At 42.7% G+C, this 26872-nt stretch overlaps 1 protein-coding gene across 6 annotated transcripts in view; it reads right to left on the bottom strand.

Moving 5' to 3' along the window:
* The window catches only part of UHRF1 (ubiquitin like with PHD and ring finger domains 1), a 44300-nt gene that overhangs the window by 7622 nt on the left and 9806 nt on the right, over positions 1–26872 (bottom strand). For 4 of the 6 annotated variants that reach the window (XM_074978648.1, XM_074978646.1, XM_074978649.1 and 1 more), the window contains 10 exons: positions 22229–22397; positions 14131–14394; positions 13147–13322; positions 12313–12528; positions 7660–7766; positions 7269–7455; positions 4344–4467; positions 4149–4256; positions 3080–3184; positions 1279–1385 (listed from right to left, as the gene is read on the bottom strand). In XM_074978648.1, the coding sequence (XP_074834749.1) occupies positions 1279–1385; positions 3080–3184; positions 4149–4256; positions 4344–4467; positions 7269–7455; positions 7660–7766; positions 12313–12528; positions 13147–13322; positions 14131–14394; positions 22229–22387 (1553 nt within the window). In that variant the 5' untranslated portion in view covers positions 22388–22397. Of the gene's footprint in view, positions 1–1278; positions 1386–3079; positions 3185–4148; positions 4257–4343; positions 4468–7268; positions 7456–7659; positions 7767–12312; positions 12529–13146; positions 13323–14130; positions 14395–22228; positions 22398–25695; positions 25721–26872 lie in introns of those variants that run through there. The other 2 variants (XM_074978647.1, XM_074978651.1) reach the window with 2 other exon arrangements.

Below are 26872 nucleotides of genomic sequence, written 5' to 3'. Positions count from 1 at the left end.
ATTCCAGGTGAAAGTATGGAGTCTTGCCCACCCATTTTATTTGTTTATTGCTTGCCTAGACAAAGGGGGAAATATTAACTTACAGGAAAGGCCAAGCAACCAGATAGCCAGAAACATGATTATGATCCACATCACCAAATTTCCTTAGTGAGCACCATATTTTCACTCACAATATCACACTGATTCCTTATCTTGCCTCTCTCAATTATCTGCACAAACCTCCAACTCCCCCCCAATGACAACCAAAATAATATCTATCAACAGGAGTGTTGTGGGCAAGATATGAGAAGTAATAATTCTGCTCTACTCCATGCTGATTAGGCCTCAGTTGGAGTACTGTGTCCAGTTCTGGGCACTACAGTTTAGGGAAGATGTGGGAAAATTGGAGAGGGTCCAGAGAAGGGCAACTAAAATGATTAAAGGTCCAGAAAATATGACCTATGTGAGAAGATTAAGAGACTAGGGTTTGTTCAGTTTGAGAAAAAAAGGAAGGCTGAGAGGGGGCAGGATAGCAGCTTTCAAGTACCTAAAAGGGCACTATAAGGAGGAGGGAGAAAATTATTCTCCTGAGCTGCTGATGATAGGACAAGAAGCAACAGGCTTAAAGCGCAGCAAGGGAGGTTTAGGTTGGACATTTGGAAGATTCTCCTGTTATGGTAGTTAAGTACCGTAATAAATTGCTTAGGGTGATTATAGAATCTGCATGGTTGGAGATAAATTTAAAAACAAGTTGTATATCTAACAGGGATGACATAGATGGTGCTTGGTCCTGCCTTCAAGGCAGGGACAGGACTGAATGACCTCTTGAGGTTCCTTCCAGTTCTAGGATTATATGATCTTCCTGCCAATAAGAATACCTGATTATTTGGTTTTAAAGGAACTTTTAGTTGTCCTAAGGTGGTTTAAAAGCTAAAAATTAGCTGAGGAAGAACAGTCCCACGTGACCTGCCATCTCTGCAAATCAATAGCAAGTGTTGTATGGATCACAAATATACCAGAGGCTACAGTTTGAAAACTTGCATTCCAATCATCCCTCTGTTCTTTGAGGTTGCAGGAAATATTAAATCTGGAGTCTAATCCCATTCTAGTATGCAACAGGGAATTTTCTCATTACACAATTATCTACAAACCATCATGCACAGCAAAGCCATAAATTGTGAGATCCTAATTTTTGGTTGTCTGTGACAGACTTAACAGGAAAAATCTTTTCTATTAGTCTGTTATAGTGCCAGTCACTAAGCAGAATGTTTCATAAAGCACAGCATGAATGTTTCCAACCTGTTCATGTTGGTGAGTTTTTGATCACAAGATTGTTCCGCCGTACGTTTGTTTCCGGAAAGATCACGACCTCCACTCCCTGTATAAGTGAAAGAATTTCCATGGTCCTGAAAAACACAAATCAATTGTTTAGGCATTCATACTCACAAAATACTCCAAGAGCTATACAGATCTAGTGGAGATAGTATGGGATTCCGATTTGTAATTCCAGCGCTGCCAGATTCAATTGCCCTGTGGTTCCTTACTCTGAGATTCCTTTTTATACTGTCTACACCAGTTCAAGGTCAAGGTGACATGATGTACAGCACCAGTAAAAGGGATTTGTAGAAGTCCTGGCAGTCCCTGTGCACTCACTCACGAACAGCTTTCGCACTGCAGCTTTCACACTCAACCTTACTTTTACAAATAGGCAGCAATATAGTCACTTTAACAGATGTGAACAAGGAAATGTGAACACCACTAACAAACCCCTTTCCAATAAGAGCTTCACCTCAAGACCCTGGTCAAGTTTAGCCAGATTAGTCTGTTGGAGCCAGAAAGAAAACCCACTTCCCACTGCACAGCTTGTTCCCTTATCCAGGGCTTGCTATTTATATAGCCCAAGGCAAGGTCAACAGCACAAAGTTTCAAAGGCGACCTGCTAGCTTCCATCAGGAAATCCCTGGATTTTCAGGGGGGGGGGGGGGGCGGGGGGCGAGAATACAATTTGCCTTCCTTTGTTTCTTGCACTGGTAGACGTAAGTCCGCTGAAGTCTGACTTTACAGCAAGAAAAAACTTAAAGCCTTTAGGCTACTGGTTAGTTCAGATATATTCTGTTTCAACTGGCTCTTCCCAGGATTGAAGGGCATGCACTAGGGGGAACTAAGGCTAACAGAGGTGGTGGGGGAGGAGGGAAGACAAGTATTCATGGACAAAGTCAGCGCCAGTCAAACCTGCCCATGCCAAAAGGCCAGCAGTGGTGGTTCAATCATACTTCCTAATTCCCTAATTCTGCAGTGAACACTTGATACAGGGAGATATGTCAAGAAGGAAACAGGTCTCCTAAAAAGGAGGACTGTGTTTCCTGGAGAGAGGAGACACACACAAGCGTCATATGACCTGAATTAATTTGTCCCTGACCCTCATTATTGCTTGGAATACCAAGCAAGAAAATCATCCTGTTTCAGAGTTAAGTTTTCTCTTTGCCAGTTCTCCCTGTATGAGCTGGTATTAAGTTCTTCAGAGGAAAGATGAGCTGCAGAATGCAGAGTATCAAATAAACCAAGTTTTTATTTTAAATACAGAGTGTAATTCAGTATTCTGGGATCTTTTTTAAAGAAGATCAGCAAGTAAACACAGTTCATAGAATGCTAGAACTGGAAGGGACCTTGAGAGGTCATTGTATCCAGCCCCCTGCCCTCATGGCAGGACCAAGTACTGTCTAGACCATCCCTGATAGACACTTATCTAACTTGTTCTTAAATATCTCCAGAGATAGAGATTCTACAACCTCCCTAGGCAATTTATTCCAGTGTTTGACCACCCTGACAGTTAGGAACTTCTTCCTAATGTCCAACCTAAACCTCCCGTGCCGCAGTTTAAGCCCATTGCTTCTTGTTCTATCCTCAGAGGCCAAGAAGAACAAGATTTCTCCCTCCTCCTTATGACACCCTTTTAGATACCTGAAAACCGCTATCATGTCCCCCATTAATCTTCTTTTTTGCAAGCTAAACAAGCCCAATTCTTTCAGTCTTTCTTCATAGGTCATGTTCTCTAGACCTTTGATCATTCTTGTTGCTCAAAGTTCCAAGATTCACTTACTATATCATCTTCATAACCTCCTGCCAGTACCAGAGAGTAAGCACCATCATTGCTCCTGCCATGTATACCTGCTACATGGGGTCTGTGAACTCCAGATTCACTCACCTAGAAGAGATGAGAGTTTACCAGACAGCTGTTCCAACAGGCCAAAAATAGCTTCAACTATTTAGCACCAACATGAACCAATGCATGTGCACAACTGAACTGATAATGGCCCACACAAAAAAGCTCTGATTTTTATTTACCTTATTCTTTTGCATATTTGTATGTATGAAAAACAGGAACACATGAAAATATTCAATTTACCTGTATTATAGTTACACATCTTCTAACAGAAAAGGGTCTTGAGTTGTTGCCCTGTACAATGTGCATTTACACCAGTGCAAAGTAAATGTAAAATACTATCAAAGTAAAACATTTACATTTGCTATGCTCAAATGGCAAAAAACAAACTGAGCACTGTAACTTCAAGTTGAAGAGAAAAGGAACAGATTAACTCTTAAGAGCAACATAAAGGACAAATTTACTTTCCCCCCCACCTCTCATAATAGCTTCATAGGTGAGAGTAACCATCAGAAATGCATGTCTTACCTTCATGCTTGTGTTGGAAGACTGCCACCTGAGCTACTAGATTTATGATATTACAAATACCATGGAAGAGAAACAGTTACGAGGGAAAGCAATTTTATTCTGTCTGTACATAACAGAGTGCAGGATGGGAGATTCTGGTTAATTCAGTTCCCACACCCCACTCCTTTTAATTATGTGATAAAAGATCCCCCTTTTTATATATCTAGGTTCTTAAGAGAAGTCTCCAGCAAGACCATAAAAGATATTTTACTGTCTGCTTGTGTTTGTATCTAAGAGTCATATTACATCAGCACATAAAACAACAAAAACAATTCACCACACTTTACACTCACAACAAAAAAAGCCACTATCTTCCTCTCAGCACACTGAAGTCCTGTGGCAAGCATGCCAACATAGCTTCTATTTCAAGTTCCTTGGGAAAAAGTTACATCATTCCCATTTTCTCATCTGAGTGTTCACTGACACTGCTATTTCATACCTGGACTCTGAATTTCCACATGGTGCCAACTGGAACTCCAGGAATTGGTCCATAGTGGTTAGAGGGGACAATGGTGCATTCCCTTGTGCGACCCACACATGCCATACCCTGTTTCAATGATAAAGCCAGATCTAAGAACTAGCATGAACTATCATGCTTAAGATATTAAAACACGATCCAAAACTTTACACCAACCTTGCCCCAGTCTCTCCGAGAGGATGAATTAGCAGATGCCATCTTTGCCTTCTTTTTACTTTCTTTTAACTTTTCTCCTGCTAAAACCACTTCACTCGCATCATTCCGACATTCAGGGCAATACCTAGAATTACCAGCCAGTATATATTAGTTTCTGATAGCCCCTCAAGTTAAAAATTGTGGGGGTTTTGTTGGTATGGGTGTATTAGTGGATTATAAAGTAGATGCTTGAGAAACGTATCTGAAGTTGTGGACACACTCTATACTGACAGCTTGTCCACAAGAGGACTAAAATTTTAAAAGCTACAGCTGTTCAGACAGGGTGCATGCACAGCATCAAAACAGGGCTGTGTCTGAGAATTATGATGGAATGCTGGAACAAAATCTGTGGAAAAGAACGTTAACACACACACCATTTTTTAACTGGCATGGTTCTCAAAAAGGGCAGGGTCACGACGGATAAGGTAAAATATACAGAAACTCTGCAATAACTAGACTCGGGGTAGTCATGTAGTCTGCATCTTTGCAAAACAAAATCCTGTAGCACCTTAAAGGCTAACAATTTCATTATGAAAGCTCATTACCTAGGAGAGACCCATCTCTTCAGATTCTGGAGCAGAACCAAAAGAAAAACGGAGGAATCAGCTAAATATAAAAATTAAAAAGTAAGGGGTGGGCAGGGAGAGGAAAGACAAACAGGATGACCCCCATGCCAAAGGGAGAATGGACACAAAAATGAAACATTAGACATTTGAATACACATAAACCTGTAAGTGACCACTTTAAACTTGGAGGACACTCCGTAAGTGACTTAGAGATTTTAAAATCAGATTCCAGAGACAGCTGAACTGGAATTCATTAGCAGGTTTGATACTTAATCACTGGGGCCTCAAAGACCTCAGTTCTCTTATGCATTACATGGACAATTTCCCCACCTTTGATATTTACAGACATCCCACTTAATTTACTCTTCCCAGAGGTTTCTATCCCCTCCTTCCTCTGCCCCATTTTAATTTTTATATTTAGTTGATTTCTCACTTTTCTCTCAGTTCTGCTCCAGAATCTGAAGTGGGTCTCTCCCATGAAAGCTCATTACATAATAAAATTGTTAGTCTTTAAGGTGCTGCAGGGCTGCTTGCTTTGTTCTGTAATAACTGGTCAACTAGCTGGCATCACTCGGATTCCACTCCAGACAGGCTCTACCTAAGACTGTAATCTGTAGTGAAATAAATTGGCTCATTCCCACCCTGTCAATAAAGAGCTACATTCTCTTCCCCACACACTATCAATGAAGTGACTACAAATCAGATTAGCTGGAAAGATTGCACTAACAAAATACCATTTATTAGATATCTATGTGCTACTTTCAAAATTACATAAGTTAGCACCTCCACAGCAATATAGCATGGAGAGAAGGTCTAGTCTCCTCTTCTGCCCCCATCTGGTTACATATACACTGCATATTTTTGAACTGGACTAGCTAGTCCTAACAGCAGCAAAGTGCCTGCTTATTTTACTTTCCACAAATCAGCACTGTTCATAGAACTACCATTCAAGAAATGTACCTATAAAAACAGTAATCTGGTTTATGAAACCACATTATGGTGCTCAAGACTTTTCTGTTATTAAAATGCATTTTAGATTTTAAACTGAATCACAGTCCTGGTTTTCATGTTTCTGTAAAGAAGCCCTGCAATTTCCAGCAAGTGACCCACAGCTCAGAAGAGTCTAATTCACAGATCCATCCCCCAAGTCTGAGACAGTACAACTTAATAGTGCCGGTAAAGTTTTATTCAGCTATGCCACCAATTCTTCTACAAGTTACATCGAAACAATTATTTACATTTAGGGTTGACTACACACAAAAAGTTTATCTATGATACTTCTGCTATGGCAGTACAACTACAACACATCAACAGAAATTGTTTTCAATGTTGTTACTCACTCTCTCCAAAAGGTGGCATTAGTCAACAGAAAATTCTGTCAGCCTACCTGCATTTAACCACATGAGCTATGTCTATACTTAAACTTGATCCACAAAACTCGTCATTCATAGATGCTAAAAAAAATACCCCTGGAACAACCAAGTTTTGCTGCAGCTAGTCAACACGTAAATGCTGCTTTGTTTACAGCAAGTGAAGCAACCCCCGACCCCCGCAGGAGGTGGAAGTATTTTGTTGACAAAAGTACAGATAAACAGTGTTCACAGCCTTTTTGCTACAAGTAGCAGAGTGTAGATATGTTCTGGGTTTCTGGGTGATCTAAGTACAGTGCTCATAGTGACTTTTTCCCCTCTCCTTAAGTGACATCACTAAGTCAATCTAATTTTGAGCAGACAGACCAAAATTCCACATATGTCTCTGAAGGTGTTTTATTAAAAAGGATGAGAATTGACTTGAGCTAACAACTAAATAAACTACAATTCAGCTTTAAATTGATTAATATCATTCATGGGGTCTTGCATAACAAACATGTATAAAACCCTATGCGTGCGCACACAAGGCATTATAACAGTGGCAAGCGACCTGCAGACCGACGACCACATGCAGCCTATTGTGGTTCTACATGTAATACATAAGACATTTTGTTTACAGTTGCGTGCACAGGGTTGCCAGATTCTGAGAGATTTCTTCCTCATAGTGCCCCCCTTTCCTATATTACAAAAATGACATGCATGTGAAGGGAGGTGCATCCTGATTACACACAACATTGTGACACCAATGCAGCTCTGCATTCAATTGGCACACCCAACAAATTGTACGTATGCAAGCACAATTAGAAAAACCACCCTATACTGAGATTGATTACAACAATCTTGCAGCCAAATAACGTGGAGGGACATCCATACAGCCCACTTGCCTCTCACTGCCTTACACTTTCTGCCACCTAAAGTTACAACACCGAACAGGCCTGTGCGTGGCTTACCAGTCTTCATCATCCGGTATGTTACTGAGAGGAGGGTTGAGGCAGTAGATGTGGAAAGCCATGTCACACTCATCACACATTAGCTGTTTATCAGGATCCTGTTTACCTCCACAAACATGACAGGCACACATCCTGCAGGTCTTGTTTGGGTTGTCTTTACAATGTTTACACACTGGTCCACTCTGCCCTAGGAACACACAAAATTATTGCTGCTTCAGATTAAAAAAAAAATAGCTACGCTGAAATGGACAAAAAGCCTCAACCATAAAAAAAACCCTTTTTAAATTAATTTTCTTGGTATTAAATTAATTTAAATACCAACATCATAATTATAGGATGCAGTATAAAATTTAAGGACTACATTTTAGAAGAAAAAAAACCCACAACTTACTTTTTAATGGGTTGCTGATAGCTGGATTAGCACTGCCAGGTTCTTCAATTTTGTAAATTTCATCCACAAAGATAATTCTGCAGTCATTCAAGGAATCACCAGCATCCCTACAGGAAAAAAAATTAAGAAATCAGTTTAAAAAATAAAATAAACTCACTACTCTAGATATACTACATAATGCAGACTGGGAGACAGGTTCAAGGTATCCTGTATCACAAGTAATTTCAGTGAAGCATTCTGGGTCACATACAAGGTGATCAATTAACAGATGTCTAATAGTCAGTGAGGCAACACCAGATCTGAAGAAGTGGGTCTATCCCCACAAAAGTGCATCACCTATAAATTATGTCGTTAGTCTTCGAGGTGCTACATTACTGCTTTTTTGTTTTGTGAAGATACAAATTAACACAGCTACCTCTCTGTGACTATGGTGCTATAGTACTCATACACATAGCATAGTTTGCCTTAGTCTGCACCTGGACAGGAGCACCACAATACTAAATAAAAAAACCGAGAAGTTCTGTGAGACCCTATACACTAACGGATGTTTGGAGCATAAGCTTTTGTGCACGCATCTGACAAAGTGGCTCTTTGCCCACAAAAACTTATGCACCAAAAAATCTGTTAGTCTATAGGGTGCTACAAGATTTCTTGTTGTTTTTGCAGACACAGACTAACACAGCTAACCCTCTAATACAGTACTAAGTGCAGCTCTATACCCTATTTTTGGACAGCTATACACATTGAGAAACAGATATAGTTAAGGACAATACAAATCTCCTGTGCGTGTGCGCACGCACGCTATTACTCCTATAAAAAAAAGCAACTTTATCATTACAGTGATCCAAAACCTCTATATAGAGAAGTCTTTAAAAATTAAGTTCAAGTGTTTGGGTTCCATGTTGCTTTATTTCTTTAAAAACATGCCATTAATGCCTATTCTAAACAGCAGAGGAACTTTAATCAATTAATTCCAAAGGGTTTTTAACCAGACTGCCCTACCTTCACTAACAAACAAAAGGTTTGTTTACCTGGCTGTTCATTTCTTCCTAGGCTCCAGAGTCTGCTCCCTCACCATCCTTAACTGCCTTTTTCCCCCACACCCTCCTGGAACATTCCTGACCCTCACAGCCTCTATGCCACTGGCCAAAAAACCCTTTCTAACCCAAGTACACAGCCTCTTCACTCTAGCTTCACTTTGAATGCTCCACAATCACCTATTCATGGCTATTGCACACCACCTATAGCTTGGTCTCCACCTGCCCCTTATTTGATTTGAGATAACACTTAGGTGCTCTAGTCATGGACCAGGGTCTCACCTAGATTCCACACACAAAACAAAAAGACAGCCCTGCCTGATGTTTAAAATCCTTTACTACCAACCTGAATCCCTTTTCACACTCCATAAATTTACTCATTAAGGGTTTAATATCCCCTAAACACAGTTAAATATAGGGGCTCAGCTGAACTTGGAAGAATCTGAACCTACAGCTCAGAAGAGTTCACCCTTTTTTGAGGAACTCCCAGAATTTCTACCAAGTGTTTTGTCCACCAGTGTCTATATGCTTCCCATTCCACCCTCCTCACCTATGGGGTCTGTGCCCTTTTTTCTCTGCCATGCCATGGGTTGCATGTTCCCCACACCAAAGACTATGTACAGGTTGTACCTTTCTTGTCTGGCAGCCGAGTGGTCCCAAATGAGGGGATTTGCTGAACTGGGAGTGGAGGTTGAGTGGTGGTACCACCAGCCTACTAACTGGGCTCCCCTCTTGGCCCCCGCCAGCTCCCAGCCTGTCTGTCTAAGTGGCTTCACTCCTGCCAGGGCCCCCTACCACCAGCAAGGCTCTGCTGCAATTCTCTCATCCATGCGCACTCTGGTTCAGAATCATCTGTGGTTCTGCTGGACCAGGGATGTTACTGAGAGAGGGAGTTTCAACCTGTATATGCCTATTTCTCCCAGATCTTCCATTCCCCATTTCCCACCCACCCTCCCTACCCCCTGCAAACTTCCATCACCTGTATGCCTCCTGCCCTCCCTGAGACAAAGATCCATTGGTGAATCACAGTTCTGTGTCAGTACCTCTTACCAGGATACATACCTTAAAAGTGGCATACATCATCTCACTGGGGGTGGGTGGAACCCAACTCATCCCTCATTAATATTACCGAGTAATAATACATGTATGCCACATAAAAAGAGGAGTACAATGTGCCTTAAGTCAAAACAACATGTATTTTGGACCAGCCTTGTCAGGTAGTGACATCAAAAGTACGTTCACACATAAGGTAAATATAAACCTATCGTGATAATAAGCAGGACAGAGAAACTTCATATGGGCTTATTTTTCAAAATATGTTTTATGGGTTTCCTGGCCTATAAGAAGATCGTTTTTTCTCCTATGTAATGGTCCACCACTTGAGAGTGTCAAGGGGCCCTTCAGCCAAAGTGGTTGAAGTCTCTAGGAACTGAATACAGAGGTGAGAACCTGCTTAGGCAAAAACTGTAACTTGCTGAAGTTAGGTTCTTCATCTTAGGCTACATATACACTACAACAGAAAGTCTATTTAAGCTATACGACTCCAGCAACGCAAATAACGTAGTTGGAGTCAGTGTATCTTAAACTGAGTTACTGCAGGCTCTATACTGTGTGTGGAAGCGGGGGGGGGGGGGTCAATGGGGAAACCCTCCCACTGTCTTCCCTTATTCTTCTCATCTGGAATGGAGTAACAGTCAGGAGCGTGATCTGTGGTCCATTTGGCAGGTCTTCATTAGATCCACTAAATCAACTGTCAGTGGATCTGGGCTACAATGTAGATGTTGCCTTAGAAATGTATTTTTATCTATTTCTAACCCATTCTATCTTTACTCCCCATAGCTAGAATCACTCAAGCCTCTTTCTATTTAAGGGAAAAAAGTGTTTTGCATTTATTCTACGCTAACTCAGACCTTTGATTGAAGCAGGTTTTGTGGGTCACTCTTCAAAAAGTAATTGAGTGGTGGAAGCAAGAGTATGACCTGCATGCTCAGAGGCTGGTTGTTAGTGTCAGGGCTTGAGCCACAACAGAATTAGCATTTAAGGCACCCAAAGCTGCAGAGCAACTGCTGACAGACCCTTACTGATCAAGGTTAAATCACAAACACGTTACCCACCTGCCAACCCCATTCTTCCCTCCCCATAAAAGGGTCTCTATGTGAATCCTTATTACCTGCTTCCACATGTAAGGGTTTTGCGCACCCACCTTTACCCTGACACCAGACTCCCTGATTCTCCCTTCACATTCCAGAGACTGTATGCACCACCTCTTGCACCGTAATTTTTTGACTTCTGTCCCAAACAGAACATTCAAATGTGCCAATATATTAAGCCATTGCTAGGATGAGCAGGTTTATTATTCTAGAAAGTGTTAATGAATACAATACACAATTACAGGTGCTAAAAGCTACTGTTATGCTAAAAAGAGGTAGCAGAGCCTCCTTTTGACCTCCATTTTCAGTTTTCTAATGTCCTTAAAAGTTAACAAGGTTCTGACTAGTCATCCCAAGAACATTCCTTGAAATGATGGCATTAAGTGCAGCATTCAAAAAATTACTTCACAGTCACTGAATTTAGTATAAGGCCCACAAACATTTGGCCCAAAATATGCGAATTAAAAACTGGGACCAAAAACAAAATAAAAGGGTAGATAAGACTCATTGCGGTGTGGAGTTGTTAAAATTCAAATGATATAAATATCAAATACACACAGAATGTTGCCAGATAAAACAAACAAAAAACACACTATACACAGAGATCTTATCTACACTTGCAGGGCCCTGGGGAAAAAAAAAAGTGGAGCGTTCATATTGCCATGTATGAAAAGTCGAGATAAGAGGGCTTTTCCTCCAAAATAACTCCAGCTCTGTGAATGACTTTTGTCCACTCCAACCCCAAATTTCAAGGAATAAAACAAATGTGTGTGAACAAAGCACAGTTATTATCAAGTTACGTGAACAATCCTTTTGCAATGCTGTGGCTGTAAATTAGAATGCTGTTTCACAGTGCTGTGTGAACACAATCTTTTAACTTTACTTATTTTGACCTTGGAACGTCAAAAAAAGTATAATGGAAGAAAATGCAGTACAGAGAGAAACAGACTTTTTTTTTCAAAGGTATACGTTCAAAATGCTCAGATACCTTTAGCTACCTTCATTTTCTAGATTAAGACTTGGTCAAATGAAGCTTAATGTGGCAATGTACACAATGGTATTTTTCTAAATAAATAGTTATTGTAAAATGAAAACAATGGGAGTTCTTTCTTTTTCCTCCCAAGTTCTTAAGGAAGATTTTTCTACCTGTAGACCTTTCTTAATGTGCATAATGAAATATGGGATCATGAATTAAATCTAGCAAGTGGAACTCACTGTTCTAATAGTCTAACAGCTGTCCAGATCAAATGAACCAAGTAAAACAAATGGTTAAGACTTAGAATTTTACATTCCATTCAGTTTGCTAGTCGTACTAGCAACGTTACTTTTTTTAAAAAGTTGAAAGTAACTGGTTTCTTCATTGAAGGCAATAATGTCAAGCAAAAATCTATTAAATAAAAACACTTGCAAATAGAACATTTAAAAATAATTTTGTGACTCTACACCTCATTTTCATGATCACTTACCCAAGCAGTATCTTTGCATGCATCTCCTTGTTCATTCTAGTTTCCCGTTTTTGCAAGATCTCTGCATCATACCAAAAACCTCTCTCTTTTGGCTCATCAGGATTATAGTTGACCATCACCACTTGTCCTACTTCTAGCTGGTGCCACTTCAAAACAGTGCGTGCACGAGCACGTACATCTTTTGAGCTCAGCTCTACAACTCCATTCTCTGGGTAGCTTGGTGGGGGGGGGGGGAAGAAGGGGGAAAAATGCTAAGTTGTATTTTCACGTTATATTTAACCACCTATTTTTAAGGACAGTCTATGCCCACACATTATAAAAAACTGTTCAGAAGTTAAATCTCTTCTCTCCTCCCAGCATATCCACTGCTGGAAGAGGGCACATCTAAATTCTTAGTGCTGCATTCCATTTAATATTTTGGCTATTTATTTAGTCAACAGAAATTACACTTATCCTCCACTCTTGACCACTTATCCTTCCATTTTATAGTTCATACAGGCCAGACAAGCTGGCAGTATTAAGCCTGTTCACACATGAAAGGGTTTATTGTTATAGATATATTGGTAGAACTAAACTGGCAAAAACACTCAGTGGAGAAGCAGCGTTATTAAAAAGCTCTCCAAATGGATGACACTATACCAGGTTTTGTTTTTTTTTGACAGTATAGCTAGATTGTCTAGAGTTATGACTTCCTCCATACTCCTATCAATTTAGAAGTGCTGATAAAGCTTTCTAGCGCAGACCCAACCAAACATCTTGCTTCTCTACTTGATCAAACTCTCCAACATCAGGAATCTCTCTCATTCAAAATGACCTTCATTAGCCATAACTCACTCTTCATATTTCACATGATATATGATGTCTTCTTCAGCAGTAGTTGATTGAGGTTCAGATTCTGTATCACTGTCTGTTGACTCATTTGCTGCCTTCTCTTTCCTGGTCACATTTACAATCTGGGCTTCAAACCATGCTCCCATGTTCATATCCCGGGCATCTACAAACTCATTGATCTAAACAAAGCAAGATATGGAACTAAAAATTTATTTTGGAGAAATAAAATTAAAGCTCAGTTAAACCACCATCAGTGATGGACAGCCTGCAGCCCATCAAGGTAATCCACTGGTTGGCCACGGGACATGCTGATGTTGACCATCTGCAGGCAAGCCCCGTACAGCTTCCAGAAGCCACCGTTTGCCATTCCTGGCCAGGGAGCAGCACAGGCCATGCAGATGTGCTGGCCTCAGCTTCCTGCTGCTGTCATTGGCTGGGAATGGCGAACCATGGCTACTGAAGATAGAGGGGGAGGGGAGGATATGCTTGTCATAGTCAACATCAGCAATATGTCTTCCAGCCTGGCACAGGATTACCCTGAAGGAAGCATGTGGCCAACAGGTTGCCCACGACTGCTCTACAGGCCTTAGTTTTTGGGGAAAGATAACTGGTCACTTTTAATAATCTATGTTTGAACTCGCTTGATGGTCCCATAGCACATCCTGACATCTCTCTGAGGCAGGGTCAGGAATTCTCTTAATATTTGTCTTGTGCGTCATCGAGCACACAATGATGTTTCAGGAATAAATGCTGTTGGTAAATCATTTAGGACAGCCTGCGAAGATGGTTATTGTCTGTATTGGACTGATACGGGGAGGCAGGGGGACAGGACACAAATACTCAAACCTATAAAATGCCACTATAAAATGTTCATAAAAGATAACTGTTCTAAGCCATCAGTTTTGCACGGTAGTTTCAGAAAGATGTTTTACTGTTTATTTCTATCTAATACTTGGTTCCAGACAAAGAAATATAAAGTACACTCACCTTATAGAGTCCAAATCCTGGATCAACCCAGTCAGCCTGTGCCACTGTACTAGGCTGACACTCCAGCTCTATTGCACCTTCACCATTGTTTGAGTTCTTATCAGACTCACTCTGGCCTGAGCCACAGCCAGAGTCTGTATCTGAGAGTTCCGAGTCCTTCTCTTTGTTAACATTAGGAAGCATAGCTGGGCTCTGTCTTACAAGTAATTGAACAATGTCATTCAGCCCAACGTTGTAGTCAAAGAGGGAGTGTCCATCTTCCATCTACAGGATAAATTCAGAATTTAATCTAGTTAATTCAATTTCTATTTTAAAGCCAACTCAAAACTGCCTTTGATTTAAAAAAAAAATATCACTGCAAAAGTAAAGATATGAAAAGCACTAGCAAGAATTAAGCAATATTTTTAATTTTCAAACACTTATGTGTAAGAGATTTTTACTCTATAAACAAAGGAATTTAACAAGAACAAACTCAGATGCAAATACTGCAGAAAAATGCATCTATGCTATGGTAGAACTGCTGCACTGGACAGGTCACTCCACTTCCCTCATGGTCTTAATTTCACTTTGCAGCTGTTCAGCAAAGCAAGCAGCAGTCATGGTCACTGGACTCAAACTATGTCAGGTCACATTTTTCAAGTTACAGCTAACTTAAAGGAAAGTTAGACTAAAATTTTGTAAAAGTGGCAATGCCACTTTTAACTATACAAATTTATACAATTATAAAAAGTAGAGGCACCCGTCTGTCCATCCCATCCCAGCCAGGTCCCTGAGGCTAGAGCTGCTGGTGGAGCTCGACACCCCCTGCCAGGTCCCAGCCCTGGGGTTCCCCTGGACCCAGAGTTGCCATCAGAGTTCTCCACCCCTGCTGGCTTCCAGCTCCGAGGCTGCCGGGTTACCCCCTAGCCCCAGATGGGTCCCCGGGGCTGGAGCTGCTGGTAGAGTTCTATGCTGTGACAGAGTCCCCGGGACCAGGGTTGCTGGGCTGCCCCTGGCCCTGTCCAGATCCTCCAAGGCCAGAGAACTTCCAGCAAGGTAACTGCCACAAAGGGGTGGGCCCTGCTTGTAGTAATAAAAATATAGATGACCAAATACATCAGTATCTTTTAAAGTTCTTGAAATTACTAAAATATTGCTATTCCAGATCTGAGGCATAAAACTTGATGCTGCTTCAAGTTTGGCAGTTTAGACAAGCTTCAACCACATATTTAAGATCTGACTAATAGAAATTCTACAGGAAATCATCATCTCTCCCAGTCAAAACTATCAAAAAAAGCAATTCTCAAAGCTTTGTTCTCTATCAGCAGGAAACAAGTTAACCACAAAAACTTGCACTTCAGAAGAATCACTGAGAATTCAGTTATGATTTATGGCATAAAATAACCATGAGAATATCAGTAGAAAAAAATGATAGGAACAGCAACGGTCTAGTCATTTCCTGTGAAGGGATGAAAAAATCATAGCACTAATTAAATCCGTAACTCGAGAAGCCACTGAATCTTCTTATAGTTACTACGAGTAATGGTATCACAAAAGTGAGATTTGACTAGTAATTCATATGAGAAAAGCAGCACAGAGAAAATCCAAACGACAACTTCAAAAAAAAGTAGCACAGAATAAGAGAACATGCACAAAGAGCAGAGAGCGCCAGATGTCATGAAGAAAGTAGACATAGCATCTGCAATTTTTTTTTTAAATGGGAGGTTCTCCTCTCCTGCCATCATTTTGCACTATAAACCAGAACATCACAAATATAACATATATATTGGGGAAGAAACTGAAAATCTGACTACACTCTATCCTCAAGTAGTCTCCATCAGCTATTCCCTATATGTGCCCTGAATGAGTCTTTTGTATTCTAGTCCCGCCAATCTCGTAATAGAAAATGTACCATCAAATACATAGAAAGCCAGTACTATTATTATCTTTCACGTCTCTAAGTCTGCATTTTTAGAGTTTTCTTTTGTTTCCCACATGCATTTGAGGCTGCTGAAGTATGTGCAAGCTACTTTCCCTACCTGACCATAAGCAAGGTGAGGCAAAATAAGATAACTTGGAGATTTAAAACATCACTAGTTTCTTCAGAAGCAACACTAACAATATGGTACTTTTTCTATGCTTTGCAAAACCACTGCAATTTACAATGGCAGTGGTTACTATTAGTTGAAGCTTTTACTAATTAAGGCCTCCAGTCTATCAATGCCCAAGAGCCACTTATTTAGAAAGGAATATCTTGACACTTCACCTTTGGAAGAATTCTTGTTAACCATCTTGACTACACTGTTATCTTTTGCTCCAGTTAATATGTAGGTAATCTTGTATTTTACAAAAAAAATCTGTTTTATAAAAGATCAGCTCTTCAAGAAGCAAAATACCAGCAAGTTTCACTAACAAAACATGCAGAAATGAGCTAAAGCAAGGAGGTAGCCAGAGAAGGAGAAAAGAGCAAACACGCCTCCAGACAAGAAATCAGAAATGTTAATAATGGTGCTCTCAAGAACACCAGTCAAGTTCTCTTTTTCAAAGATGAACATAAGAACAGCCATTACTGGGTCAGACCAAAGGTCCACCTAGCCCAGCATCCTGTCTGCCAACAGTGGCCAGTGCCAGGTGCTCCAGAGAGGGTGGACCAAAGACAACATTCAAGCAATTTGTCTCCTGCCCTCTATCTCCAGCCTCTGACAGACAGAGGCCAGGGACACCATTCCTACCCCCTGGGCTAATAGCCTTTTATGGACCTAACCTCCATGAATTTATCTAGCTCTTCTTTGAACTCTCTTACAGTCCTAGCCTTCATAGCCTCCTCTGGCAAGGAGTTCCACTGGTTGTGTGCTGTGTGAAAAAGAACTTTATTGGTTTTAAACCTGCTACCCATTAATTTTATTTGGTGTCCTCTAGTTCTTATATTATGGGAATAAGTAACTGTTCTTTATTCACCGCCTCCACACTGCTCATGGACTTTATAAAACGCTATCATATCCCACCCCCCACCCCACCCAGTCTCCTCTTTTCTAAACTCAAAAGTCCCAGTCTCTTTAACCTGTCCTCATATGGGACCCGTTCCAAACCCCTTATTTTACTTGCCCTTTTCTGAACCTTTTCTAATGCCAAAATATATATATTTTTGAAGTGAGGAGACCACATATGTACACAGTATTCAAGATGTGGGCATACCATAGTTTTATAAAGGGGCAGTAAAATATTTTGTGTCTTATTTTCTAATAATTCCCAACATCCTATTTGCTTTTTTGATGAAGACAACAAAAGTGCAGACTCTGAAAGCCCAGCCTACACTGGGGATATTTAACAATATATCCCCACTGGGTCCGGTATTCAAACCAGAGAGGGGGCCACAGCTCTGGCACAGGTTTGATTACCCTGCTAAAAAAAGAACAAGACTCAAGTTACATTAGTGGTTAAAACAGTTCTGGGTGCAGGAACCTTGTCTGCATCAGGGCTAACAGTATTTGGTAGGTGTTTGTTTTTTTTTTTTAAAAAAAAAAAAAAAAAAAAAAAGGTAAGTTTCTCTGAATAGCATCCACATGGGTGAACAGTGCTATGTGACAACTTCTTTAGCAATCAGTGCCATGTCACTAAAAACAGCACACCTGGCCTTAAGCCCAAGAATACAAACAGATGATTAAGATGAGCTGCAGTTTGTCTTGGGGCTCAGAATTCCTACTCTAGCAATAAACACTGAACAGTGAAGAAACAGCTTCATTCCAAGATAAAATTGGTGCTAATTTTTGATACAGGACCTCAAATACTTTAGAACAACCATTACTTCTGTTGGTGTCTGTACACAAATTACTTATAAAGGCACTTTGGTACTTAAGCAATGAAAAAGTTACATTCTCTACATTTGCTCCAAAATGTTTTCCATCATCTTGACTCCTTAAACAGGAGAACCCCTCTTCATGTGCAAGCTACACAGACCTTAAAATTCCTGCAAAATCTCACTTAAATGTGCTTCCAGCCGCTCACAAAGCATACAATTTGGCACATATAGTTCTGGCTGAACACTAGTAAATAGCCTCTAAGCCTCCAGTGAAATCTAAGTATATCAGCACTGCACTCAGAGAACTCCAATGCACACATTCTGAGAATTTAGGAGCTAGCATGACGGGGAAGTTCATATTGAACAGGCGCAAGTTATTTCCCTCAGACAGGCTGCAAGTGTTCCCTTTACAACTGAGTGTATTTTGTTTGAACAACTAACAGAAGGCAATAACCAAAATTGTGGGGGAAATAGTTGTATGTATTGCTAGAACAAAAACTGCATGTTAAATTAATGGGGTTTCTTCTCTCTGAGCCTTGTAATTTCCAATAAACCAAGATGAATTACATACGAAGCTTTGGAATGTAACAATGCAAATCTGTCTAGGATATGAGCCATGTACTTAAGAGCCTTTTAAGCTTATTTTATGACAAATTCAGTTAGTCATTGAAGTAGTAACTTCTTGTTAGAAGAAAAATATTCTTGTTACACAACTGTAATATCCCACACAATGTCAGGAATGTAATAATACTGAATCACTTAAACTTTGGCATGGCAGTCTCAACTTGATAACATGATTTTTAAGAAGTACTGCTGTTTAAGGTTTTATGGAGATATAAAGACCTTGATTCAAAGGAAGTAGTCTAACTTCTCAAAGCAGTAAAGCTTCCATGACTTGAAAAAACTTACTATTCAACCTACCAGTCTGAGATCACACAGATCTAGTAAAATCTGATTTTCTTAGATAGCATGTGGTTTTACACACTAACCTTTTCTTATAAATACTCTCTGAACAACTAAAAAATGGAGCTGTCCTACTCTGGATAAACTCCAAGATGTTGCACCAGAATTAGAAATAAATTTGTTTTTAGACAGCTCAGAACTCTTAGATTTGTTTATTAAGTCAGGACCTCACAGCAGAGGTCTAACTGTTTTCAGCTATTTACACAGAGTACTTACATACAATCTGTTGATTTCCAACAATAGTAATGTGTGTGCACAACAGTAGATACTGAAAACATTAAAACATCCACCAATAGGTTTCTAATTAGCAGTAATGATGTTCAGAGTTTGTCATTTAATTCTGGATAACAAGACGCACTGCTGTCTGCATGCATACTCAAGAAAATGTTACAGTTGGTTTAGAGCCAACAGTTTTCTTCACAATCACAAGAATCAAAATCTTAGGACTCACGTACACAGCCATTACTGCAAAATAAGATAAGGTCTAAATTTAAAATTGAGTATCTGTTTCTGAATGTCCGGACATACATTTAAAATGAGCATACTAAACCAGAAGAGGGCACTCATGCTGAAACAACAGTGCCCACGCACTTAGCTGGTTCTGAATAGCTCACTGTGCAGACAAGCTCTTGGATCAGTCCATAAATCACAAGTCATCATACCTATAGGCTATGTGTAAACTGCACGCTTCTATAGGAACCCAGAAGTCTCCTGCTTCAGAAGCATTCTGCCAACATCCCTTCTTCGTCGTGGAATAAGGAAGACAAGGATGTCTCAGCAGAGGGGGGCTTTACCGACATTTGGCCTCAAGTCGTTGGGCAAAGTGTTGGGAAAAGCCTCTCTCAACTGAAATGTTGGCAGAAGAGATGCAAATGCCTTGCCCAATTTGCATATCTTTTGCCAACGGTCCTTGGCAATCTAGACATAGCCATACAGGGGAGTTAAGACAAGTCACGCTCTAATTGGAGAAACGTTCCTATTGAGCAGCAAATTCCCGTTTAACTGGGTATGGGTATGTGTGCTGAACTAAGATAGAAACAGATTGTGAAAATGACTTAAAATCAATGCAGACTGTACAAGGCAGTATTAGCCCAAGAGTTTCTTGAAAGTACAACTAGGCAACATTCCTGATGGAATGTGCAAAACACAAAGTATAATAATGTCTAAGAAAAATCACTAGATGGCAGCACAATCCAGTTTTTAAAAACAAAATGATTCAATCCGACAAAACTTACCACTGCACTTCTCCAGTTTCAATCACTACATTCAGCTCATATGTGGTGATAGCCAGCCCCTTTGTCTTTACATTAATTTTGGTCTATTTAACAGACATACTGCTGAAACCAGTCACTGCTGCTAACCCAGAAATCTTCACAGTTTTACATCCAATACCACATGGGTCTCACTAGGAGAGCTAAAGAGTATGTGTACACTTACTGCAGCATTAATGCTATGGGTAGCCATCTAATAGGGATGCACTAAACTGAATGCTGCGGGTGTCACCGTCAACCCCAGTAGGAAGTCAACCAGAAACCTCCTGCTGTGGGGAAGGCAGCAAAAGTCGACCTAAACTACATCACCTCCAGCTACACTATCCTCACAGCGGGAGTTGCATATCTTAGGCTGGACTTTCTTCCTTTGTGTAGATCAACCCAAAGAAAGGTAAAGTCTATTCTGCTCCCCACCCTCCCTGTATACAACCATCTCCTCTTTGGTAGGTTTTTGCCAAAGCTGCATGCTACATTTGAATTACAAAAAGAGTAAACAATAAGCTCGGGGTGACCATACTCCTACTAGCAATGAGGTTCTCCCACACACCAAGATATACTATTCACATCTAAATTCTCAAGGTGCACATGGGCTATGTCTTCACCACATAAAAGCTGTGTTTGATTTACCATGGATACAAACTGGACTTTACACATGTCCTTTCCTGGACTGCTCACAGACAGCCTCCAGCATGTAAATTACGGCCAATTATATTGTCTGAATGCTACAGCTAGCCTCTTATGAATTACACTGCAGAGCAACACCAGCAGATTCCTATTTCCAGACTTTACCCAGATCTCTCCTAGACAATACAAGCTCACATAAAGTTCAGAATTTCATTAATAGAAGATGATATGCACAAATCCTTGTCTCACAAATGGAGTTCCCCCACAGTTCAATCCAAACACACTGGTTTAGATAAAAACAAGTTTTGGGTTTGTTTTTTTTTTTAAAAAACCTTAAAAAGATATATTTTAAATACCAAGTAATGAAGCATAAGTCAGAACTGATTACAAGAAAATGAAACACAACTAATGCTCAACTTAAACTAAATGAACTCAAAGCAAAGGTCTCTTTCACATGTTCTACCAGTCTTACTAACTGAAATTTATCAGTCAGCATTCTTGCCCAAGTCCAACCTGTTTCCTTTGTTCTTTGGATATTGCAGATGCCAAAGGGCAGAGCAAGAGGAAAAATAATGTGGGGCATCTCCCCTCTCCCAATAGTTCTTGCTCTTTTTCCAAGAATGATTTCCAGCAGAGGTTCAGGGAGACAAAGTCAATCCAGACAAGAATCCCCAGCTGTTTTGTCAATATTTAGATTTGCACCCAAATCATCTTTCCTGTCAAAGAATAGCTACTGAATCATGAGATGATCCATTTGATTTTGTGGCAGCTCCTCACAGACATTAAACAAGTTTTACACTTTGATACAGAGAAGTCCTATCACTTTATAAACTATGCCACCACACATTTTACCGTGGAAAAAAAATCAGAATGTTATGAAATTCCAAACAATACCTCACAAGGTATACTTTTGTAGAAAATGTACCATCGTCCAGTGAAAGGGTGAATGGGGGTACAGGCTCTCACTACTGTTTCATTGAAAACAAAGCCACATCGTGCTTTGTCAATATAACAAAAGAATCCCATGTCACCTTAAGGACTAACAAATGTATTTGGGCATCAAATGCATCCAACAAAGTGGTTTCCAGCCTATGAAAGTTTATGTCCAAATAAAGGTGTGAGTCTGAGGCACAACAGGACTCCTTGGTTTTTTGCTGAAACAGGGCTAGAGTCTGAAACATTAACATACATTGGGCATCTCCGTTTGCTCTTCTTATGCTTAAGGACTCACACTGTACCGTTTGGCCAACACTCCAGTGGAGAGGGAATGCCTAGTTAACACTCCCCTTAGACGAGTTATGGCCTTTGGTAGCAATTTAAGGCAGATTCCCTGTCTGATCTCCTGCAGCCTAGTGGGTAGAAAAAGTTGGAGCTTCATCCACTCCCCATGGGGCGGAGAATGTGAAGGGTGTTTTGGGGGGCTGCCGGTTCATTGCGGTAATAAAGGAACTAGAGTAGCTACCTGCTTGCCCCGGTAGAAGAGCCTTTGCCTGTCGGGTTCCACGCCAGCGCCGAACACCTCATGTATCCTCAGCCGCAGCTCCTCCACCTTGGTGAGCTTCGAGAGCGAGTCCACCCGGTGGGTCTCCTTGCCATCCATAGTGCGCACCTGGATCCACATGGCGGCGGCTCTGCTCAGGAGAAAGGGGGAGCGGGTGACGGACCTCGCAGCCGGGATGGCGGAGGCGAGGCCGAAGGCTGGTTCTGCACCCAGCTCTACGGGCGGCAGCTCTGGGACAGACCCCACTCCACCGGGAGGGGACACGTTTAACTGCCTGGGCACCACCCCGCCTCAGCCCGTCCCACTCCGGCCCGGGGACAGCCCAGCACCGCGGAGATCTGCCCCAGCGCGGACACCCCGTCCCGGCCAGCAGCCCTCACCCTAGAGCCGGCCGGCCACGTCCTGAACTCGCCGCGGCCCCTTCCGCCGGTTGTACACTACCGTCCCGAACACCCACCTCAGCCACAAGTTGGGACCAAGCCAGTGTAGGCGACAGCGACACTGTGGGGCTACTTCAGCCACCGAATCGAATCAATGGGACCTCTCAGCCTAACTCTCTCTCCCCTCAGAGCTGCCCACCCTCTCCTACCACATTATTGGCTCGCGGCCGACCGGCCTCAACGCCGATTGGCCCAAGGCACTAAACACCCGCCCCACCTCATTCCCTAACCGGTTAGGTTGCGCCAGACCATAGGTCTCCTTCCTCGCGGGCAGGCGCCGCGCGCCAACTGTATCTCGCGCCACAATTGAAATACTCTCTTGGGTCTCGCGGAGTTTCCCCCTCCCCTTTCATAAAATCTCGCGTGATTATGTAAATTACCGAAGGCAGCTGCAAAGCTTTTTAAAGGGAGAGTTCTACTAGAAGATTAGAGAGGGCGTGCAAGGGCCTATCCGGTGGAATAGGCAACCACAGATGCCATTGAATGTGCAAATGTGCCCTCCCCTTTAGGTTTTTGCAACGTTCCTTAGCCTGTATAAGGGAGCACATTTTAGAGCCTGAGGGGCAGCTGGACACTCACCTACGTTTATAGCACTGCCTGCTTGCTGCGGGAGGAAGGAATCTGTTTGAGTATTAGCTACAGCACATTGCAAATGAGACCAACCAGGCGTAAGCACAAACTAAGCCATTGCAAAGTTAGGAGCCTCTTAAATGAAATGCTCTGAAATGCAAATGGCACTTCTTACTTTCTGCTGCTGGGTAGTTGCCCAATTGCTATAAGCTGACAACAATGTGCCTTGCGAAAATCCGACCCACCACACACAAATTTAATACAGTATATAATTTAAGCATAAACAAGAGCAAGATTTAGAAAACCTCATGCATGCGTTTGCAACTCAGGCAACAGAGTGAGTGCACGGAACACCCTGATGGATTGTTGCTTGCACTTAGGATGAAGGGAAACTCGTTTGCATGTTCAGTGGCAGCATATGGTGAATGTGGTTAACATATGGGTCTCTCAGTCTGCCCAAGTGCATGCAGAGAACAAAGTTACTACAAATGCCCCGCTGCTCCCAGGTTCTAGAACTCTATTTCTAGTTGCAGGGGTAGCCTTTTAACATACTTACAAACATTAAGGGTGCACTTGTGGGGGTGGGTACACAGGAATGCAAAATGCACATGTGATGGGAGTGTGTCAGTTTGCAAATCCTATTCATCAAGTAGAAGGGAAGTTAGGTAGATAGAGAGGTTATACATGTGGTTTAAATTTTAGAACAGGCCACTTTTTTTTTCTTTAAACTGACTCGTTCTCTGCATGAACTGGGAGGGACTTCCTTGTTTATCCTATACTGCTGATGAATGTAGACAGAGGGCTCTCTCCAAGTCCAATCAGTGCTCAAGTCACAGACAATTACTTTAGCTGTATTTATTTGTTTGGGGGGAGGCATACTGCCATGTTTCTCTCCATGGACTACCAACTGGGAGTGGTGAAGAGGCTTTCATGGTTCAGTGACCCACAGAGCGATGCCGTCTGGAGTCATGTACTCCCATGGCAGAATGGTCAAGGGCCAGGTTCCAGACCAAGTGTGATCCAAGAAGCTCTCAACAGCAAAGCAGATGGAGGATAACTGCACAGTGGAGATGAAACTGTTATGCAGTGTTATAAAGGACATGAAGATGGATGAAGGCTGCACCTGTGAGAGGATTTCCAATCATCATGGTGTCTGTGCCAATGGTTTCAAGCCCTCTATCTGTCAATCACAGCATGGTGACTGTTGTGCACCAGTCTCACCGCTCTAAAAGAAGTCCCACACAGACCTCTTCTAGGTTTTGCCATTGAAGACGATCATGATGGGCAATGGGTGGTCATTGCCAGGTTGTGCCTGCAAACCTGTCACACCTGCAATCCCACCCTCCCCAAAAGTGAACTTCAGATACAGCTGCAAGATTTCAACCTCAATACCCAGCAGCAAAAAAGGAGTGCTCAGCTTCTTGTGAAAGGGCCTGTGTGCCACTGTGACGGATGCAGGCAAGAACCTTCCTTTTGCATTACCTAAATCCATTCTCCTCTCTAACAATAGGATTACAAATGAAAACCAACTGCAGTTTCCCAATTACCTATTGCATTTCAGGGCTTGAAGTACAGGTGACTTTCTCTCTGTTTGTACTTGGAGATGAGGAAAGGTAAAATCCAGGTATTATGCCATACCTGGTTAAATGTTGCACTCTGTAAACAAGGGCACACAATTTTTAATTCTGCTGACCAACCCGCAAACTCCACTCCTTCCCTGTTAGGGACTGGGAGATAGCTCACTTAAAAGACCAGGACTCGGTCACGGAAACAAGGAGCTACAGTGTGTACATCCCACGTTTGCAAATCCCCCAGCAAACACGAGCAAGATACCATGGAAATGATCGACACGCTGCTCGACTCAAAATGTCTCCCTGCCCCCTGGCATTTGCTGCTGGAGCAAGACACTTTTTTGGCATAGGCTTGTCCTCTCTGCACTTGGGGGGGCGGGCTCAGTGGATGCCCTGCTTCCTAGCGGCTGCCGCCTAGTGAATAGGAAACGTGCAAATCGTTCCTCCACGCTTTCTACAAGATAATTTAAAAAAAAATACAAAATAATTTACTCCACTCCGCGTTGCTGTTTCATAAGGGGCAGGGGCACTGGGGCTTTTGCAGTGATTTGATCTTATACTTAAGCAACTTCCCTGTTGGTTGATTGGCTGACGAGCCCAAATTCCTCTCCCTCCCAGGCATCACCCTTTGCCAAGGTAGGTCACCGTCCGCCTGCAACACCTGCAGGCTGCATCCCATCTGGTACCGTTACAGGCGCTCCGACGTTAGCCGAGACTCGGAAGCATGGGAGGGGGGGAGACAAAGTCTCCCGTTTGCCCCCCGCTCCCGATGCGAAGCCCCCTCCTGCGAATAAGCCATCGCAATCACCCCCGGGCTGCAGCTCGGGCACCCGCACGAGGCACTCACCGCTGGCAATCCCCTGCTCCCGGAGTCCGGCGGCGGGACGGGCGCTCGGGGACGGGCGCGTGTTTGCAAACGATGCTCCCCGGCCGCTCAACCCGCAGAGCTTCTCAGCGCCGGGCCAGCAGCCAGGGCCGGGTTGCAAAGGACGCCGGAGCCGCTCGCAGGGTGACAACTGCAGCCCGCACCCTCCTTGCAGCGGCTGCCGCCCGCGACACCGGCGGCTGCCTTTGGAGTTTGGCGCGGAAAAGCCCGGGGTGGGGCGGGCTCCTGCTGATTGGTGGCTGGTGGCGGGAATGAGGAAGAGGGGGAGGAGCCCACGACGCCTCATAGGCCCAGCCCGGCCTTCCCCCCCGGGAAGAGGGGGTGGCAGCAGCGCCCTCCCTTGCGGCGAGGGCTGTACCTCGGCTGCATGGCGGGAGGCGGCCGCACCGCGCCTGGCGCTTTGTTCCCGTCCTGGCCCCGAATCCGGGTGGTTGGGGCTAATTCCCACCCCCACCCCAGATTTGGAAGGGGTGAGCCGGCTCCAGGAGTACAATGGGAGCCCGCCCTTGCCACCTCTCGGCTCCCTCCGTCGGAAAACGCTGCCTCCTCTGGGGCGGAACAGGGATGGAGTTTAACTGCGCCTAGGCAGGCAACTTCAACTAACCCCCAGGCTAGAAGGAGCTCTAATTCACTTCCAGAAGGGCCATCTGGGGTCACGGCATATTGAGCAACCACTTTCCCACCCATTAAACTTTGAACTCCATCCCCCTTTCTGACAGTGTATTGTGATAACAAAGGCTGGCCTGTCACCTCTACCTCTAAACTACAGGATTTGCCCTACTGGGGAAAACACCCGATTGATTCCCCTTCCCCATTTCTGGGCTGCTCAGCAAGGAGAGCCAGTCAGAACTGCTGCCCCGGCAGGCAGAACTGTCCTCTTGGGTACCACAGGAGACGTCAGGCACTTGGCATAATGAGGCAGAGTTGCTGGACATACATTTTGAAAAAAGAGTGGGGCATGTAGTAGAAAGAGTTCAGAGCAGGCTCTGTTCCTTCCATCCATGAACGTATCTCTAAAACGCAACAGGTCTAATACCATGATGCTACCATGTGCACACTTTCTCTTTTACTCAGCCTGTCTCCCAGAAGAGCACTTTAACAAAAGAAAGCAAGACCTCCAAAGCGTTTAAACACGTAC

This window comes from Carettochelys insculpta, chromosome 27, assembly GCF_033958435.1.
Source record: "Carettochelys insculpta isolate YL-2023 chromosome 27, ASM3395843v1, whole genome shotgun sequence".
Taxonomy (NCBI): Eukaryota; Metazoa; Chordata; order Testudines; family Carettochelyidae; genus Carettochelys; species Carettochelys insculpta.
This window is presented reverse-complemented; position numbering and strand designations above follow the sequence as displayed.